The sequence below is a fragment of the Chenopodium album genome, chromosome 9 (genome assembly GCF_948465745.1).
Source record: "Chenopodium album chromosome 9, dcCheAlbu1.1, whole genome shotgun sequence".
NCBI classification, from domain to species: domain Eukaryota; kingdom Viridiplantae; phylum Streptophyta; class Magnoliopsida; order Caryophyllales; family Amaranthaceae; genus Chenopodium; species Chenopodium album.
Genome location: NC_137842.1, coordinates 7,918,926 through 7,937,918, shown reverse-complemented (window position 1 = coordinate 7,937,918; position 18,993 = coordinate 7,918,926). Strand labels below are relative to the sequence as shown.

At 35.2% G+C, this 18,993-nt stretch overlaps 2 protein-coding genes across 7 annotated transcripts; both read left to right on the top strand.

The window, feature by feature from the left end:
- The first annotated feature begins 309 nt into the window (after positions 1–309).
- LOC145558349 (isoleucine--tRNA ligase, chloroplastic/mitochondrial-like) lies at positions 310–16,331 on the top strand. Of its 6 annotated transcripts, none has more exons than XR_014092450.1 (12): positions 310–428; positions 714–973; positions 1,802–1,953; positions 2,021–2,122; positions 3,865–4,375; positions 5,006–6,363; positions 7,059–7,184; positions 10,307–10,380; positions 12,487–12,736; positions 14,891–15,070; positions 15,166–15,463; positions 15,911–16,331. XR_014092450.1 is itself a non-coding variant. In XM_081619567.1 (11 exons), exons 2-11 carry the CDS (start codon positions 751–753, stop codon positions 15,409–15,411), a joined length of 3,222 nt encoding a protein of 1,073 aa, XP_081475693.1. In that variant the 5' UTR covers positions 310–428; positions 714–750; the 3' UTR covers positions 15,412–15,823. The 6 variants fall into 6 exon arrangements, 1 of the variants encoding a protein (XP_081475693.1); XR_014092451.1 differs by having other exon boundaries at positions 15,905–16,331; XR_014092449.1 differs by having other exon boundaries at positions 15,166–15,582.
- Positions 16,332–17,531: 1,200 nt separating this feature from the next.
- LOC145558351 (uncharacterized) lies at positions 17,532–18,922 on the top strand. The gene is made up of 3 exons (XM_081619570.1): positions 17,532–17,759; positions 18,060–18,180; positions 18,337–18,922. The coding sequence occupies exons 1-3, from the start codon at positions 17,571–17,573 to the stop codon at positions 18,498–18,500; spliced, it is 474 nt and encodes a 157-aa protein (XP_081475696.1). The 5' UTR covers positions 17,532–17,570; the 3' UTR covers positions 18,501–18,922.
- The last annotated feature ends 71 nt before the right edge of the window (positions 18,923–18,993 follow it).

Genomic DNA, 18,993 nt, shown 5'->3' with positions numbered 1-18,993 from the left:
TTTTTTTAAAAAAGATTTTAAAGTTGATATTCACAATCTACTTTTGTTTTATTTGGAAATACTTTTTTTTTTACTCTAATTAATGCTTAGGTTGGTTAGTTAGATGGGTTAATTTGTTTGAGAATTAACCATAGGTCCCAAATGGTGAAAGAAAAAAGTCCAGGTCCCAAAAGGTGAAAAGTAAAAAAGTTTAGTCCCTAATTGTTAGCTTAACTAAAACACATAAAATTATGGTCATTGAATTTATGATCTGACGGTTGTCATTACTCCTAAATTAAATGTCAATTATGCCATTAAACCCCGACTCCGTTATTTTTTCCACGTTGACTATTACGCTGCACCATTAAACCCCTTATCTCTCTTTCTCTAACTCTCCTCCATTGAAGTAGCTTCTGAGCTTTCTTTCCTCCATTGAAGCAGCTTCTGAGGTAAGATATCTTGCCTCTTCTTTCTGTTATTCATCGAATATCAATTTCAGAATATAGCGTTTATCATTAATTCAATTGTCATTATAATCAATTTAGGGTTCTTTATAATTTGAATCATTGAAATATTTCCTATAATCACTGAACCTATGAAAAATTCAATCAAATTTGTTTCTGGAACTTTGCTATTTGAAATTTACATTGGTATTCTTAAGCTAGAAGAATTCAATGTGATTATTGGAGCCTAATTTGATAATGGAGTCAAATTGGGTTGCTAATGTGTTGCAGGCTGTTGTTTATAATCCTTTTAATGTAGGAAGGAACTATGAAAATGGACCTTTTCTCCCTGAGCCCGGGGCGGCTGCCGCTCTTGCCTTGGCTCAGGGACGGACCTGATTGCTTGCTGTTGTTTAATATCAGAGGTAGCTCTGCTGTTAGAATTGCAAATAGATTTCCGTATTGTACGCGAACAAGTGGTGTGCAGGATCTACCATCTTCCAAGCGAAGGTCTCGTGGACCGGTCATGGCAGCAAAGAAAGGGTCTGGCGGTACGTGTCTTAATTATTTGAATTTGTTATTGGCATTTGTATCGAATATGTAACTGTGGTGTTAGCTTAGTTGCATTGTAACCACTCTAATTTGATTGCTATTGAAGTGTATAATTATCTAACCAGCTATATTATTATTATTATAATTATTATAATCAGGTCATTGCCAATTCTATTTATGTTTTCAGTGCCTGTTTTTGTTTCAAACATCAGTGATTAAGTTGCTGTTATAGTTTACATTTTATTTGGATTGAGGGTTCCAATTTCCATGTCTGCTATTTTATTTTGCATTCTTAATGTTTTTCCGTTACAGTTTACATTGTAATTGGATTGAGGTTTCCAGGAAGAGGCTAAGATAGGGGAGTTTAATTCCTTGGCCTTGGTGTTGGTCATGCTTTGGTAATGGGAAAGATTTGCTTAAGTGCACCTCTCCAAAGAGGCAAAGTTTCAAAATTTTAAAAATAATTATTAGTGATATTGGTGTTCTTTGATGATTTGGACCTTCTAAGAACACGTGGATAGTTTTCTATACTGGTGCAATCTGTTAATAGTATCCTTCTTTTCTCATTATGCCTTCCCTTACTTGCACAGCCAAAGCCTAAGTAGTGCCAAACACCATAGAAGATGATTCCCTTTCTCTGTCTATCCCCCCCACCCAAAGAAAATCCCAATTCCACTATAGATAATTTATAACATATACCTTTTGAGTTTTGGCTTCGTCAATAAATCTCGGCATACAAAAATTAATACTGTAACGTTGGTAAATGTGAGGAAATGGTTTCTTTGCTCTTTATCTTCACTCCTTAGGACATTCTTGTTTCCATTCAGGTACAGAACAAGATGGAAAGTACAAAGACTCTGTTAATTTGCCTAAGACAAATTTTGGTATGAGGGCCAATTCCGTAGTGAGGGAGCCTGAAATTCAGAAATTATGGGAAGACAATCAAGTTTTCAAGCGAGTTGTAGAGAGAAATGACGGGGTAAATTCGTAACACTTCTTCTGTGCAGTAAATTGACAACATGACTGATTTTCTCTTAATCTGGCAGGGTCCTTTCATTCTTCATGATGGTCCACCATATGCTAATGGAGATTTACACATTGGGCATGCTTTAAATAAGATTTTGAAGGATATAATTAACAAATACAAGGTGATGTTCCTTATCTTGAAATTTATCTGCATACATGATATTATAGTGTGGGAGTGTAGGACTGATTCCATAAGAAATAATGGCCTGTTTACCTGTTGTTTCTTACGGAAATTGTTGGTTTAAATGACTTCTTGTAAATTTTGCAATTCTTTGTATTCTAACTTAATGCGCTTGCCTGACAAGTATTTGGTCCTAGCCTACTCTGGAGTTTATAGGTTTTGGGGTGAGAAAGGCAGAAAAATTCCAGATACTATACAAGTGTTAGTATAATATGGATTCTTTGACAGTAGTGCAACGTTAGTGTTTGTAAGATGAAGCTTTGTGATTATGGTTGTGGAAAAGGAAGGAGACAAATAGCAAAAGGAGAAAGATAAAGGACATTAGAGAAATAAGAGAGGTGAAAGAAGTAAAAATTGTGGAAATTAGGGGAACATAATATGGAGGAATTAGTAGGATGAACAATCAATAATTCTTACCATCAATTACCAGTGGTACATGTTGATACAGCAGAGGCTATGACCTATGTTTATTCCTAAACAGAACAAAGATATTAGAGGAAACAATCTCAATGAATTTGTAAATCCATAATGAACCTAGTCCCCAATTGTTGATGTGATAATTTTTATGCCAAAAATCTAAGACAGTGGTTCAGGTACTTTGAATTGTTTGGTTTCTATTTTCAAGTTTTGGTTTCAGTTTTTATGTTGCCGGGGGAGGGGAGGCATTAAGTAATGTTCAATAAACTTCTTTTGAGAAAAGAGCTATGTAGTGTGCTTTTGGTCTTCACTTTGTTGAATATATTCCCTTTGGCAGATGGCTTTTATGGATTGTTATTTAGAAGTATGACTTGGGCTAGGATGCTTCTGTAGGGCTTCATGTGTCTCCATGGAGGTTCATCTTGAAATAGGGATTTGCATGCCATTTATTTGCATGTTTTCTTCTCTAGCGTTAGACATTAGGATACATGGGCACTTCATCTAATTGTTGTGTCCGTGTCGGACACTCGTTGGACACACAAAGTTACGTCTCAGACCATATCCTACTATGATATAGTTTGTTGTGTTTCGTGACATGCCACCTTATCTTTTTTAACTTTTTTATTTTATTTTTTTTATGAGAAAATTTAAGTAAAGTAAGATAAATAAGGTAATAGTTAAATAATATGTGTGCCTTCATATATAGCTCATTGTTAATATGATATCGTATGATCTAATGTGAGGACGGAATGACAAATATATGGTCAAATTCTTTTGTTAAAAATATATTTATATGAATTTAATATCCCGTACCCGTGTCCCCTATTTTGAGATAGATGTTTTCCCGTTTCCATTTCGTACCCGTATCCGTGTCAGTATCCATTCTTGTGCTACCTTCGTTAGTCCATTATCCTTCATTGTTCAAATTCCATGATTGCGATGACGCTTCTAACGTAGGAACTCTTATCTCTGAATAGATTTGTGTTTGATTCTTTTCAATTTCTAAGTACATTTTGCACAAGGGAGTGCTTTGAATTTGGTGGTGTTATGTGCTATGTCTTTAACGCTGGGGGATAATCTATTTGATTATTCACACTTTTCTATTTTTTTTTTTAATAAATTTGGAATTCTGCATTTCTAGGTGAAAGCTTTTCTTTACAAAATTGGTGCTGGTTATTGTGCAAATCAGTCCTGTCTAATAAAGTTCATCATGCCTAAGAGTCCTGTCTAATAAAGTTTTCTTATTCTACAACAATCTCTTTGCAGCTTCTTCAAAATCACGAGGTTCATTATATTCCTGGTTGGGATTGTCATGGCCTTCCAATTGAGTTAAAAGTTTTGCAGTCTATGGATCAAGAATCCAGAAAGGAGCTCACTCCATTAAAACTGAGAGCTAAGGCAGCAAAATTTGCTAAAGAGACTGTTAAAAATCAGATGGCTTCATTTAAACGCTATGGAGTCTGGGCTTCTTGGGAGAAGCCTTATATGACTCTGGATCCTGCTTATGAAGCTGCCCAGATTGAAGTTTTTGGCCAAATGGCCCTTAAAGGGTATATTTATAGGGGCAGAAAACCAGTTCACTGGAGTCCCTCATCACGAACAGCTCTGGCAGAGGCTGAACTGGAATACCCCGAGGGACATGTTTCAAAGAGCATATATGCCAGTTTTAAAGTGGTTGAACTGTCTTCAACTTCCTGTAGCTTATTGGAGGAATTCCTTCCAGACCTTTGTTTGGCTATATGGACCACAACTCCATGGACTATTCCAGCTAATGCAGGTGAAACTTTTTTTATTCTCTCTCTTCTCCGGATATTAAAAGCAACCACGGCCACTTTGTTTGTATTGGCTCTATTGGGGTAACATAGATGCATATTACTTGTTACTGGAGTAACAAAAGACACTTTTGGGGACTCCAACTAACAATAAGTCACAAATTAAATACCTCTATTACTTGTAGTTCTTGTTCCATTTAATCTTGTCACTTTAGTATATCAATGCATTTCAGTGTCTGTAATATCTATTTAGAGTTGGGTGTGATTCCTTAAATATAGTTGACAATATTTTATAAATGAGAGCTATCTGAATGCAGTACTGTTGCCGACTCCAAGAAACATAGAGGCCCTATTATTTGTCACATTTTATTTATAAACTTTTCAAGGGAATGGAGAAATTCTGAGGATGTACTTAGGACTTTAGGAGAGTTAACAGAAACTCAGCCTCACCACCCCCTCCCCTCGATGTCAATAAAAGGAGGTGGAAGATTTATCTCAGTGACCTACTGGTCTCCCTTGCTTCATAGCTCGCTTATATGCTCATATGGATGTTATAAACTCATGCCTGGTCTTTTTTTAGAAATGTAATTTGTGTATTGATCTGTGGCGTTTACTCTTGCTTTTTCAATGCACAGCTGTTGCGGTAAATGCAAAACTCAGTTATTCTGTTGTTGAAGTACTTTCACCTGAAGAAGTTGATGGAGTGTCTCCTTCTAGTGGAAAGAAAAGGTTTGGTAGTATTTTAGGAACATTGAAAAAACCTAGTCTTATAGTAGCCACAGATCTTGTAGAAACCTTGGAAGCTAAATGGGGAGTGAAACTCCTTGTCAAGAGAACATTTTTGGGCTCAGATATAGAAAATTGCAAATATTCACATCCGATTGATAAACGAGGATGCCCGGTGGTGGTAGGAGGTGACTATATCACAACTGAATCGGGAACTGGACTTGTACACACAGCCCCTGGTCATGGCCAGGAGGATTACGTAACTGGCCTGAAATATAAATTGCCTATCTTATCACCTGTGGATGATGATGGAAAGTTCACAGCAGAAGCTGGACAATTTTGTGGGCTAAATGTACTTGGGGATGGCAATTTGGCTGTTGTTGATTTCTTGGACGAATGCTCATCACTTATTATAGAAGAACCCTACAAGCACAAGTATCCCTATGATTGGCGAACCAAAAAGCCTACTATATTCAGAGCCACTGAGCAGTGGTTTGCATCAGTTGAAGGGTTCCGACAGGCAGCGATGGAAGCAATTAGCAGGGTGACTTGGATCCCAGCTCAGGCAGAAAATAGGATCTGCACTATGACTGCAAGTCGCTCTGACTGGTGTATTTCTAGGCAGAGGACATGGGGTGTCCCAATTCCTGTATTCTATCATAGAGTGTCAAAGGAACCTTTAATGAATCAAGAGACTATCAATCATATTCAGTCTATAATATCTGAGAAGGGAAGTGATGCTTGGTGGTATATGACTGTAGAAGAATTACTTCCTGAGAAATATCGTGATAAAGCATCGGAATATGAGAAGGGTTTTGATACCATGGATGTTTGGTTTGACTCTGGCTCGTCTTGGGCTGCCGTTTTGCAGAATAGAGAAGGTCTCAGCCTTCCAGCAGACTTGTATTTTGAAGGATCAGATCAGCATCGTGGGTGGTTTCAAAGTTCTTTGTTAACTAGTGTTGCTACTAGGGGAATTGCTCCATATTCTGGTGTTATTACTCATGGATTTGTACTGGATGAAAAGGGTTTAAAGATGAGCAAGTCCTTGGGTAATGTTGTAGATCCTCGAGTTGTAATTGATGGTGGTAAAAACCAAAAAGATTCACCAGCCTATGGAGCAGATGTCCTCAGACTTTGGGTGTCTAGTGTAGATTATACAGGTGATGTGTTGATTGGAGCACAGATTCTTCGTCAGATGTCTGATATATATCGAAAGCTTCGTGGAACTCTGCGGTATCTTTTGTCAAACCTGTACGATTGGAAGGTATCTATAGCAATTTGTTAAAGCAATGATTTCATTCACCGAGAAAAGTTTCTTAATACTCCAATTGTTTTGACGGAAAACATTTTCAAGGAAAATTATTTTCTCATTTTCAATTGTTTGGTTTGTGAAGGGTGGAAAACAGTTTTCTCTAAGATGGAAAATAGTTCTCGCAAGACTCTAAAACATTTTCCTTTGAAAAGGAAGGCATATATATTTTCCTCCCTACTCCTAACATACCTTTCGCTCCTCCCATCCATCTTCTCTTTTCCACTCCCATTTTCCTATTTGTTTTCATTCTTGTCAGCATGTGTATGATGGTCTGTTGAGTTGGTTGAGGGGTGAGATGGCTATCTGTGTATGACAGAGAGAATGGTGCTTAGGTGTGAGCATATGATTTGGTGTGGTTACCTTGCATTGCAAATGGCTCCGGAATCTGTTGTCTCTTTTTCATTAGTTGCCAGGGGAGAGGTGTGCGCATGCGATCTTGATATGTTATGTTTAATTGCATTGCATATAAGAGCGCCCATGTGCGAGTATATAGTTGGGGTGATTTTATCAGTGATGTGTACCTGTTATTATTACTATTTTGTTACTCTTTTCTTTCTCTTGCCTAGCGCTTTTATTTCCCTTTTTTTTTTTTTTTTTTTTTTTGAAATTTATCCCTCATTCTAAAATAATTTTACCCCTCTGTGCAGGAAGAGAATACTGTTTCTTACAATGATTTGCCAATGATTGATCAACATGCACTCTATCAGTTGGAAAATGTTGTCAAGAACATTACTGATAGCTATGAAAAGTATCAATTTTTTAAAATATTTCAGGTTAGGCTACCAAAACTCAATCCATAGCTTTTATTCACAATTAAATTGATGGTTTATTTTTAGTTATGCATCTTGGAGAACTGGAGCAAATAGAACTCTGCATTGTGATGGAGTGACTTTTCATGGGGATACATTTCTCAACTTTTCATGATGTGATTAATGTAGTTTATCTTCTAGTTTGAGCTCCATTGATAAATGTTGCTCTTATATGAAGAGTTGGGCTTGGAGAACAGGAGTGTTTTGGAACCAAGATGGCAGGAAAAAAAAATAATTTTACTGTGTCTGTACTGTAGGCATTTTAAACGAACATGATGTCAAGTTTATGTTTATGACGGTAATTTGAACAAAGCATAGAGTGATTCTAATTCGGATTGGCTTCCTCCCTTCTCCCCTTCCCTAAAACTTAATGGATATAACATACTTCATCCAAAGGCTAAAGAAGTGCCTTGATGAACTTCAACTTTTACTGTTGCCTGTATAATGAATAGTTTGTTTCTTATTCAAAGTGTGTGTTCTTGAAACTTTTATTACAAATTGGTTGAGATAGTTGTCCAAAAGAACGACAACACTTTCTTTTCTTTTTTTTCTTCTTCTTGTATTTGAGTTTGGAGTATGTAGACCTCGTCTCTATGTAAAGAGGATCTATCTCCATGTGAAGAGGTCAACCTCAGCTGCTGCCTTTATGGAAGCAGGATTGGATTCCTATCCATTAGGACTTAGGAGGATAATTTTTGTGGTTGCTTTTGGAGATATGGTGATTTTGGCTCACTTTAGATTCTTTGGGTAAAACTTTGTATGTAGATCGCACAACCTAATCACAATGGGAAAGCAATTTCAAGTAAGTTGATTCAACTATGAAACTAGAGATATAAATCACCTCCTTGATTAACAGCATTACGGGGGCATGGTGAATTATAAGTAAGGAGATCAACCAGACATATCTATCTCCTTGTAAAGTGATCAACTTCAACTGCTGCCTTCATGGGAAGCTGCAATGTACTCCTATTCATTGGGAGGACAGTTCATGTCATTGCTTTTGGAAATATGGTGATTTTGACTTATCTTTAGTTTCTTAGGGTAAAACCTTCTATGTAGATCTCACAGCCTAATCACAATTGATGAGCGTTCTTCAAGCAAAGGTGATTGAACCATGAAACTAGAGTTATCAGCTTCGCCCCCTTGTTTAGAAGCAATAAGGGGACTCTCTAACCTAGTAAACTATAAGCTATTGAAAATATTTAAGATGGTCAACACAAGGGGTTTTTTTTTGTCTTTTACCACCTCTAAAAACTCCAATTTTCATTTCAACTACATCAAATAATTTTATTTTTTAATTTACCACAAAAAAATGTACTTCCTCTAATTTTTTTTTTAATCGCAACTTTGAAGACTTCATGATTGCCAATGCACATTTCATAATTTAAATGTCTTAAGTTGTGTTGTATCAAATTTTTTAAAAAGTTACATATTATGAAAGTATATTTTTGGATTACTCTAACAAGATCACACATGACTGTATTTTTTCCAACGTATTAATCACAAAAGATGATCAAATGAGTGGCTTGTGAATAGTGTATAATTCCAAACGTTACAACTAAAGAAAAAGCAGAGGAATTAATGATTATGATTTTACCACCACTTAAACAGATTTTGTCCATTTATCAATTAAGTGGTGGCAAAATCATTTTTTTTTTGGATTTTACCACCACTTGATAGCTTTTGTCCATGAATTTGATAAGTGGTGGCAAAATCAGTTTATAAAGGCTTGTTTGGCATCAATTTTGGTTTTCAGTTTTCCCTTTTTTTGAAAACTAAAAACCAAAAACAGGAAACAAGAAACAAGAAAAAGGTGTTTCCACTTTTCTGTTGTCAGTTTTCAACATTATCATAATTTTAATAAGTTTATATAATTTTTGATTCATTATGGGACTCATATCATATACTTTTAGAAAACAAAAAACCATAAAACAGAAAACCACAGCAATGCCAAACGAACAGTTTATTTTTTTATTTCGATTTTTATTTTTAAAGGGTGTTAATTTTTTTTTTTTTTTTTTTTTTTTTTGTTTCAAAAAAGAAAAAGGTGGTAAAAGTCAAAAAACCGTCCAAACAATTGAAATGTAAAGGAAAACTTGATGGTTATTCAGATTGATCATTATAGTTTTAATACTTTATGTTAGTGGTTAAGACTTAGGAGGCGCTAATATGCAATGTGGAATGGAATATCAAGAATTAGCTGTCACCGGTCACCCTCTCCTGATGCTGGCCCATCAGAATTTTTCCAGGCTGCCATGCTGTAGTGTTCCGAGTGTGAATTCTGTGATAGAGGAAGTGAGCTGCTAATTGATTTTCTTGAACCTGGACTTGATTCCATTAGGAAGACAATTTGTGTGGTTGCTTCTGGAGCTTTCTGGTAATTTTAGCTTAGCTTAGGGTGAAAAACATCCAAAGAGTGATATAAGGAGCATTTCCCTGATGGATGTAATTGAAGGTGATTGAGTGATGAAAGTTATGAAACTTGAGATTGTAGTCATGAGCACTGTTGAGAAAGCAATAGAGTTATGCTGGTAAATGGGAAGATGGCCAAAGTAATTGAAAAGCTAGACAATTTTTGACAATCATTGGTAATAAGACATATCATTATTGCCTGGAATCCTTTTCTGCATGGATAAGAGATAAAATATACATTGGGGCATTAACAATGAGCTAGCAGTGTTTTCAGACTCAAGCACGTTGAAATGCTTACAGGCGACTGTGTTGCCTTGCTACTGTTTTAAACTCTTAGATAGAAGCTGTGGGCTGTTACTTTGTGTGCATACAAGCTTTGGGCCATGCTCATGTTCAAACAGGAACCAAAAAAGAGAACCAACATTTGCATTACAAATTAGCTGCTTTTTTTAATATGATGCAACGAGGCTTTGAATATGACTTTTGAATCACCACTTTCTATTTTTTAGATCCATCTTGATTGGATCAACATTCAACAGTGAGGCTTTTGGTCTCCTGGTTTTCTAATTCTTACATTCTGCTCCTAAATAATTGTACTGCGCTGTTTTGTTGTGTTGTTTACTGTGGTCTTGCTGGTTTGGGATCGTTGATGAAATTTGTTTTACATATTTCAGAGTATCCAAAGGTTTGTGATTGTTGATCTGTCAAATTTCTATCTTGACGTTGCTAAAGATCGTCTGTATATCGGGTAAGCATTTCTCCACAAATTTAAACATCCCCTCCTTTTCTCTTATGATTTTTTTCTTTTTCATTTCATTGCTGTGGTTTCGTTTACTGTATCATTTTCCTGGCATAAGACGTTGAAGAATATATTTTTTGTTTTATTTTTGGTTGTGGATGGAGGGGCAGGGGCTTGATCCAGCATTATACTTCAACTTTATGCATAAATCTTGTTTCCAAAAAAAAAAAAAAATTTACTTCCTCCCATTTTCTTAGTTAATTGTTCCACTTTGACTTTTGCATGACTCATATGTTTTGCTTGATCATGTATACCTACTTATATTAAAGCCCCTACTTATACCTACTTATATTTTTTGTTTTATTTTTGGTTGTGGATGGAGGGGCAGGGGCTTGATCCAGAATTATACTTCAACTTTATGCATAAATCTTGTTTCCAAAAAAAAAAAAAAAATTTACTTCCTCCCATTTTCTTAGTTAATTGTTCCACTTTGACTTTTGCATGACTCATATGTTTTGCTTGACCATTTATACCTACTTATATTAAAGACACATGTTATTATGCATAATCTCATTGTATATTGTCAACTTATCAATATTTTATAATTTTAGCTTATAAATAATTGAAGATGTTAATGGTGAAAGTTATGCATCAACAAACATCATGAAAGTTAAAGTAGAACAATCAATAAAACATAAATAAAGGAGAGCATGTGTGTTGTCAATACTCAAAATATCCACTTTTAATATTTTTAGCTATGAAGTGAGTGATGAGGAAGGATTGTATTGATTTGTACCCGCACATACACCCGCCATTTGTTATAGGCGGTAATGGGAATAATTTTTTTCCCTTCTTAAAATCCTATTAGCAAAATATCAACTGCCTATTAACAAAGAAGGCCATGGGGCAAGCAAGGGACAAGCTTATTTATTCCAATAGGGTTATATCTAAAACCCCATTTTTCATTAAAACTTCGATTCAAAAGTTGGTGGTTAAGGTAGATTTACGTACCTGTAAGTTGAGTGGTAGGTGATGGAGCGAGATGCTATTGAATTTTATATTTGCCATGGGTGATGAGCAAAGCGTGGATGAAAATACATATGTTTGTATATTTTAAACATCAATTTTATCTTTTGGAAAAAAGAGAGGATAGTTTGTGATGAGCTTAGTCATCACTCTAGGGGAATATATTATGCCCTCATTTTGAATAATAAATATTGCCAAACTAGAAGACCTTCAAAATGAGAAGGATGAGAAATATTTTATGTACATATTTTTCATGCTTGTGCATATATATTTTGAATTAAATGTGCATCCTTTTTTTACTCATATGATGTGCATATTTTTAGATTTCCAAGATCAAACTCTATTATTGAATTGAAAATCAAATATGCACATTCAGTTGAGAAAATATGCATATTTCATTTAAAAAATTGCACATCAATCCCTCTCATTCTTGGGTTAAGAAACTTCTGATTGGATAAAAAAAAAAAAAAAAGAAGTTAGTATATACTTCATCTGTTTCTTAATACATGCAACATTTGACTTTATAAAGTAATATCATTAACTTTGACCTTATTTATTGTTAACATACAACTGATACAAGTATTAAACTAATAATCATCAGTCTCATTATTGTTGGTTGATCTCAATGTATAATTTCATAACATCAAATTCTGTAATTATTTTTAATACAAGATATTGATGGTCAAAGTTAATATTAGAATATTGTAAAAAAATCAAATGTTGCATGTATTAAGAAACGGAGAAAGTATATAGAACAAGAAAGACACACAGTGAAATTAGTTACCAACATCATGCATTGGTAAACGTGAAAAGGCAAATGGTTGGATTGTGGCACAATCTTAAAACCACACCTGCCAAATAAAATAACTTTCCATCCTTAGATTAATTTGATGTAGATTTGTTTAATTGTAGCTTCACCATTAAAAACTCAGAAGTATCTAAGTTTTATTACATATTTGGCCTGGAATTTACTGCTGCATCTGGTTGAGCTTCTGCAAAGTGTGTTGTCTTATTTAAATTCACAGTTTTGGTATGGAGTAGAAATCCTCTCTACCTGTTCTGGCTTCACTAAACTGGGACATTTTTCAGGGGATTGACGAGCTTTACAAGAAGAAGTTGCCAAACTGTTCTGGCAGCACATCTTCTTTCAATTGTGAGGGTTATTGCTCCAATATTGCCACATTTGGCTGAGGATGTCTGGCAGAACCTGCCATTCCAGTTTGCTAATGATGATGGCTCCACAGCAAAATATGTTTTTGAGTCAAGATGGCCAGTGCTAAACGAGCAGTGGCTTGCTTTTCCTGATGATGAAATACAGTTTTGGTCCAAAGTTCTTGAGGTAATTTTCTTAGCACAACCTGAGAGACCAGTGTAAGTGGGACTTTCAAAATATATTATGTAGTTTAGGTGTATACTGGTTGCTTTGAACATGCCAAAGTTTCCTCTTTCACTTATTTATGCAAAGCTAATTGCTACATGATGCTATAAAATGAAACTTAACTAAGTAGGGTGCTTAGTATTTACTTTTTTTTTTTTTTTGGGAAAAATTGTCAAAAATAATACAAGCTTTTAGTAGTCCGCCAAAAACAAGTCAAACTTTTGATTATTTCTAATAATATAACCTTTGAGGGTATTCGCTCTAAACAAGTCATAACCGGTTAGCTACCTAGTTAACCGGTTATACGGGACACGTGTCAATGTTTTATTAGTTTGTCGATTTAATTATTATTTTTTTAAAATTTTTTTTTATAAGTTTTTAATTTTCAAAGATATAAAATAATTAAAAGAAAACTACCCCTTGCCACCCCCATCCCCTCCTTGCAAGCAGTCGTTCCTCTTTTCCGATGTCCTGCTGCCGGCGCTCCCTCCCTCCCCCCACGAGCAACCCCACTGTCTTCCATTCCACAACCCTTTTCTACTTAACCCCCCTTTTTCCCCATACAACCCCTTTTCGCTAAGTCTTATTCGAAAAAGGATGGAGGTTTGGGGTGGGGGTTCGAATGGTAAGAGGGTAGGGATGGCTGGGTTCAGTAAGCGTCGAAGTTGGGAACGACATAGATTTGGGGCTGGTTGGGGGTTTGAGAGCAGGGTTGGGTGTTTGAGAGGGGAAGAGATAGAGTGAAGGACGCGGGTTGAAATTGGTATGGTGTCGGGTTAGTGTGAAGGTGGAGATGTGATTGCAGCTTGATTGGCAAGGTTGTCTAAATGGGGTAGCCAGTGGGTGAGGCTGGGTTCCGGTCGATCACCAGGGTTTAAGGTGTTGCTGGCAGGGAAGGAGGTTGTTGTTGGGGGAGGGGGTTATTTTTGTAAAAAAATAATTATTTTAATTGTTTAAAATAAATTACAATTAAAGTTTTAATTAGGATTTTATTAAGAGTTAATTACACTATTAAACAAGTTTATCAAAAAATAAATAAACATTAACCGGTCATCAAAGTTGTAGGTAAAATCTCTTGTTTAAAGCGGATACCCACCAAAGGTTGTATTATTCAAAAATAATTAAAAGATTGATTTATTTTTGGCGGACTGCTCAAAGGTTGTATTATTCAAAAATAATTAAAAGATTGACTTGTTTTGGCGGACCGTTCAAAGGCCAAACTTGCATTTTCTTGTCATTTTTTCAATCAATTGTCTGTTTTTATTTTCATTTTTATGAAGGCGTAAGGTTTGCCATTCTGATGCGCATTTCATATGAAAACCATTCTTGTATAGTGGACCACTACTATAGACAAAATCTTGGTCCATGCAGCCGACTCCACTCATGGGGAATAAGGCTATGCTGTTGTTATGTTCATACTTCAGAGTAATCAAGTTAAAATTAACACTTGATGCTATCATGATTCATGAATCTAAAGATTTCAATATTGCTTACTGTTTTGTTACTGTACTTGATTGTAGAAATTTTTTCATTTAAATTTCATTACCGGTGTAGTATGTGTATTTAGTATTTCTAAGAAGTTAAAATGAACAGGTCCTTATCTTTCTTAATTTTCTAAATAACCAAGTTGCTGACCACCTTATAAACAGAGTATTTCTTAAAAGTTAAATAAGGAGTACTCTGTTTTTCTTATAAGTCAACGAGAAAAGGAACTTATTTTCTACACAACCAAATCGGCTATCACCTTCTATATGAAAATCTGGGAACAAGTCCAACTTTATCATTCCTTTAATTGATCGATTAATATCTATAAATTAGTTTTAATCAGTAAATTAGTTTCAGTTCATGTGAAGAGTGTAATGCCATAATTTTCATTAAAGCTCACAAAGTAGTCTGTATTACGCTGGAACAAATGTTTGAGTGAGCATATATTTGATGATTTGATCTATGCTTGTGGTACTCTCTCTCTCTCTCTCCCTGGGAGCTTGTGGGATTGTTATATTTCTGTTTTCTATGTGACTTTTTCTCCCCACGTGTATGTGTATTTTCCCCACTCCATCTTGAGTGTATTCTACCTTAAGAATCTAATCATAAAATGAACATCAATTTTTGCAGTTGCGAACTGAGGTAAATAAGGTACTGGAATTTGCTCGAACTGAAAAGTTAATTGGGTCCAGCTTAGAAGCAAAGGTTTATATTCGCACCCCGGATGCAAGCCTTGCCAAAAGATTGCATCAGATGTGTGAAGCAGAGAACGAAGCTGATTCACTTAATCGTCTTTTTATTACCTCCCAGGTAATTTCACCTCTTTTGCCACCTTACTTAACTAATTCTTTCCTTAGAAAACTTAAATCTCAAGTTCATCACTCGTTTAATAATTGGTTATACAGGCCGAGGTTATTTCGTCTTTGGAGAATAATCCTAGTGAGAAAATACCATACACTGGGGAGTATGTTATTCAAGGAAGTGATATTAAGGTCTGGATTGGTGTATCAAGAGCAGATGGCTCAAAATGTGAAAGATGTTGGAATTACTCAACCCAAGTTGGTTCCTTCACTGAGCATCCTACTCTTTGTCCTCGTTGCTATAATGTTGTCGACGTTCAGCCAATCCCAGAACTAGCTGCTGTCAATTGAAATCTTGAAGAAGACTGCACGATTTATTTCATGGTTAACCAGCATTAATTGGGTGCGTATTGCCTCAAATGAGTTTTTTGTAGCTGCAAAGTGTTGGTAGAATATTGTTGGTAATTGATTAACCTTTACTGTGGCTAGAAGGTTATAGCTGGCTTCGTCATACAGCATCAGGTATTGAAGATTTTGTACAGAATAATTCATATGCAATGCAGTCTATGATATCACCTCTATACTCGTTTAGTAAAATAATTCTCAAGCTAACAAGTATCAGAAAAAGTACCATTGTATGAGATGTCACAATGTGAGCTCTGAAGCCTGGTTTACTTTTTCTTTTGAAATTTATCCTTCTTGAATGGTGAAAATTGGCTGCCAAAGTGTCAATACAATGTTTCTGTGATTACATTTGCTGCCCTATTATAATCTGGTTTGTCCCATACTTGGTATAAATCTTTCTAGCAAATGTATATCCACCTGATAAACTTTCTTGTCGAAGGTGTAGCATTGGAATATCCCTCTTAAATTTGGTGGTGTTGAGAAAAGGGCGACTGCAAGAGGGCATTTGTTGAACTCGTAAGTGTAAAAGTTCAAACATCCAGCATCAGAGGTGGATGCATATCTGCATATGCTATTTCTTTGTCCCTCAGCTGCAGCAGCTGAGTTCTGGCCTATCATGCCGCCTCGTCTTGGAGCATGAGATATCTTCAGTTGTAAAATTTCACTGACTACTGTTGCAGGTTTTTGGGTAGAGTCGTAGAGAAGTCATGTGTATATTCCCATTGGTCTATCTGTGTATTTATTCTTTTGACATTTTCTATCGAAGATGAACGGATGAAAGAAGAGGAGGAAGAAGATGAACTAGAGTGTAAATTACAAATATATCCCTCAATTTATACAAAAATTACAAGTTTACTCCTTGATAAACATTTATCTAGAGGAATAAAAATTCAATTACAAGCAGTAAAAGTACTCAATTTTCGGGTTCCAGCCATCAAAGTTTATGTTTGCAAATTACAACTATAAAAGTCACCTAACATTTTAAACTACATAATACCAAAATTTGATTTTTGGCCACTTTTACCGGAATATGACGTCATTAATCAACTATTATATAAAAAATAAACCCAAGCCAATACTAGTTTGTAATCATTTATTGGTATAAAAACCCCAAGTCAATACTAGTTTATAATTTTTCGATCAGTTTTTTCAATTGTTTTATTTACTTATTTTATCAAGAAGAGGTTGCAATTTACAAGTACCAAATAAGTTGTACTCCCTCCATTTTTAAATACTTGCTCCACTTTTTATTTTCGGTCGTTTTTAAATATTTATCTCCTTATTAGGAAAACTTTTACAATATTTATTCATTTCACTCAATTACCCAACATAAATAATATTTTATTAATTTCATATTATCTGTCCTAATTCTATCAATTACTTTTGTTTTTGGATGCAAATTGCAGCCATTTAAAATTAGTATTTTGCAAATTACGGTCATTTAAAAAAAATTGCAAAGTGCAGCCCAAAAGTTCTTATAAATTGTGAATTGCATCCTGATTTAACTTTTTCATCGCTTTACGTATTGAAAATTATTCGGTTAAGGTTTTAGGGGTCATTTGAGGTCTTAAAAAAGCGCATCGAGCTCGGAATTAGCAAAAAAAATAACGTAAGTGCCTTGTTTTGCGTAACAAAAATGTATTGATTTGTGGGCAACTATTTTTTTGCTGTATAAGCGAGGCACTTACGCTATTTTTTTTTTCTAATTCTGAGCTCAATTCGAATATTTTTCGACATGTAAATCGATAAAAAAGTTGAATTGTAGTACAATTTACAATTTATAAAATTTTTTGGGCTGCAATTTGCAAAATACTAACTTTAAATGATTTTAATTTGCAAATTTTCCTTTTATTTTTTTTTTTACCATTTTTTATTCTTCCATTTATCCCACTACTTCCCTATTTTATTATTATTATTTCAAATTTCTTCTAAAATTTCGCAAATAAAAAAATAGCACAAGTATTTAAAAATGGAGCGAAATGGTATGAATGGAGATAACCGTTGAAAATAGAAATCCCTTTCAAATAGTACAATAAAAATATTACTCCGTACTATAGAATACGACTCTTGTTTCTAATTCTTAAGCTTAGAAACAAGAAGCTAACATGGCAGACGATAAGCCAGAGACTCTGATATGCATTATTGTAGCAGTAGACTCCACCAACGACTTTTCTTACTTGGTTTGTTCAGTCTGCGAAAAGCCCCTTCACAGCCCCATTTCACCCTGCAATTTCTGCAATCGCAACGTCTTCAATTCCTCTTCTTTTCCTTCCAAACGCCTCTTTCGCCTTCTTGTAAGTTTATCTTCCTGCAAATTTACCAATCTGATCTTGAAATTTCAGAGATAATTATGTGTCAGATTACATACATTTCGTTTCCGGGTTAGGTTCACAATATAGGAATTGTAGCGCCTAAAACCCGGATCAAATTCCGTCTACATCACTACCTTTGCGAATGTGTGTGTATTTTAATATTTCTTTGGGGGGGGGGGGGTTATGGGTTTTTTCAAATTTAGGCTTGAAATTTGGAATTTTGTTGAAAAATGTCTAATTCTTCAACTGATGATTATGGGTTTTTGGTGAATTTTTTGGCAGATGTCAATAGCATCAGATACAAAGGTATTTAGGGTGATATGCTTTGATAGGGCTGCTAAAGTTTTGCTTGGTTGTTCTGCTGGTGAATTTTTCAATTTCGCCAAGCTTCATCCTTTTGCAGGTACATTTTTCCCTTGTTAGCTAAATTTTGAGTTCATTCAGTTGTTTTTAGTCATGCCCTTCTTATGATAATGTTATTGTAGTTGATGTTGCATAGTAATTGCATAACTTTTGTATTTAGTCATGTTAGTAGTGATCTGTGGTTCGGTTCTTACAGCTGCAAATGCTGGAAGGATTCTTGAAGGTGAAATGTGTCGGATGACATTGGCGAAACCAAAGAATGGTAATGCTCAACATCTGCGCGTTGCATCAGTTGTTCCTTTGAGCTCTGGCTTTCAGCCAGTAATTCAGTCTTTGAAAGAACACTATGGAGTGCACTAGTTCTTGATTTTTCTATTTGGTATATTGGAGCTTAGTTACTGACTTACAGATGTATTGAAAGTCTTCTTGTTAGCAATGGATAGTTGTGGGAACTTGAGTGCATTTAAGGCTTATTACTGTCCTTGAGACTCAGAGAGTTTTAACAGATAGGGTTATCCTGTTACATAATAAAACAGACGATGCTGGTCTCTGCAAGTTTTCTACAGTTTTTCTTATCCAAACTTGTTCGCGGTTGAACTTTAGTTGTACCGATTTAGTGATGAACTTGTTATTGTAGAGAGTTGATGATAGACAGTAGCAACGGCCTACAGATACATATGTGTGGTTTGTGGTTAGAAGCCACTTTTGTATTACTGTGATTTGCTAAGTGAAATGAATTTGTGTATTTTGAACACTAGTACGTGAATGGATTGCTTAAACCAGTTTGGGTTTTGTCAAAAGGGTTATGTTTGAAGTTTCAGTGATGGCTTCAAGTTTCAATTGTTGTATGACC

Coding starts and splice junctions, on each gene's coding strand:
- LOC145558351 (XM_081619570.1), top strand. CDS start 17,571: ATGGCAGACGATAAGCCAGAGACTCTGATATGCATTATTGTAGCAGTA. Junction 17,760..18,059: donor AACGCCTCTTTCGCCTTCTT/GTAAGTTTATCT, acceptor ATTTTTTGGCAG/ATGTCAATAGCATCAGATAC. Junction 18,181..18,336: donor CAAGCTTCATCCTTTTGCAG/GTACATTTTTCC, acceptor CGGTTCTTACAG/CTGCAAATGCTGGAAGGATT.
- LOC145558349 (XM_081619567.1), top strand. CDS start 751: ATGAAAATGGACCTTTTCTCCCTGAGCCCGGGGCGGCTGCCGCTCTTG. Junction 6,364..7,058: donor CAAACCTGTACGATTGGAAG/GTATCTATAGCA, acceptor CCCTCTGTGCAG/GAAGAGAATACTGTTTCTTA. Junction 15,071..15,165: donor GTCTTTTTATTACCTCCCAG/GTAATTTCACCT, acceptor TTGGTTATACAG/GCCGAGGTTATTTCGTCTTT.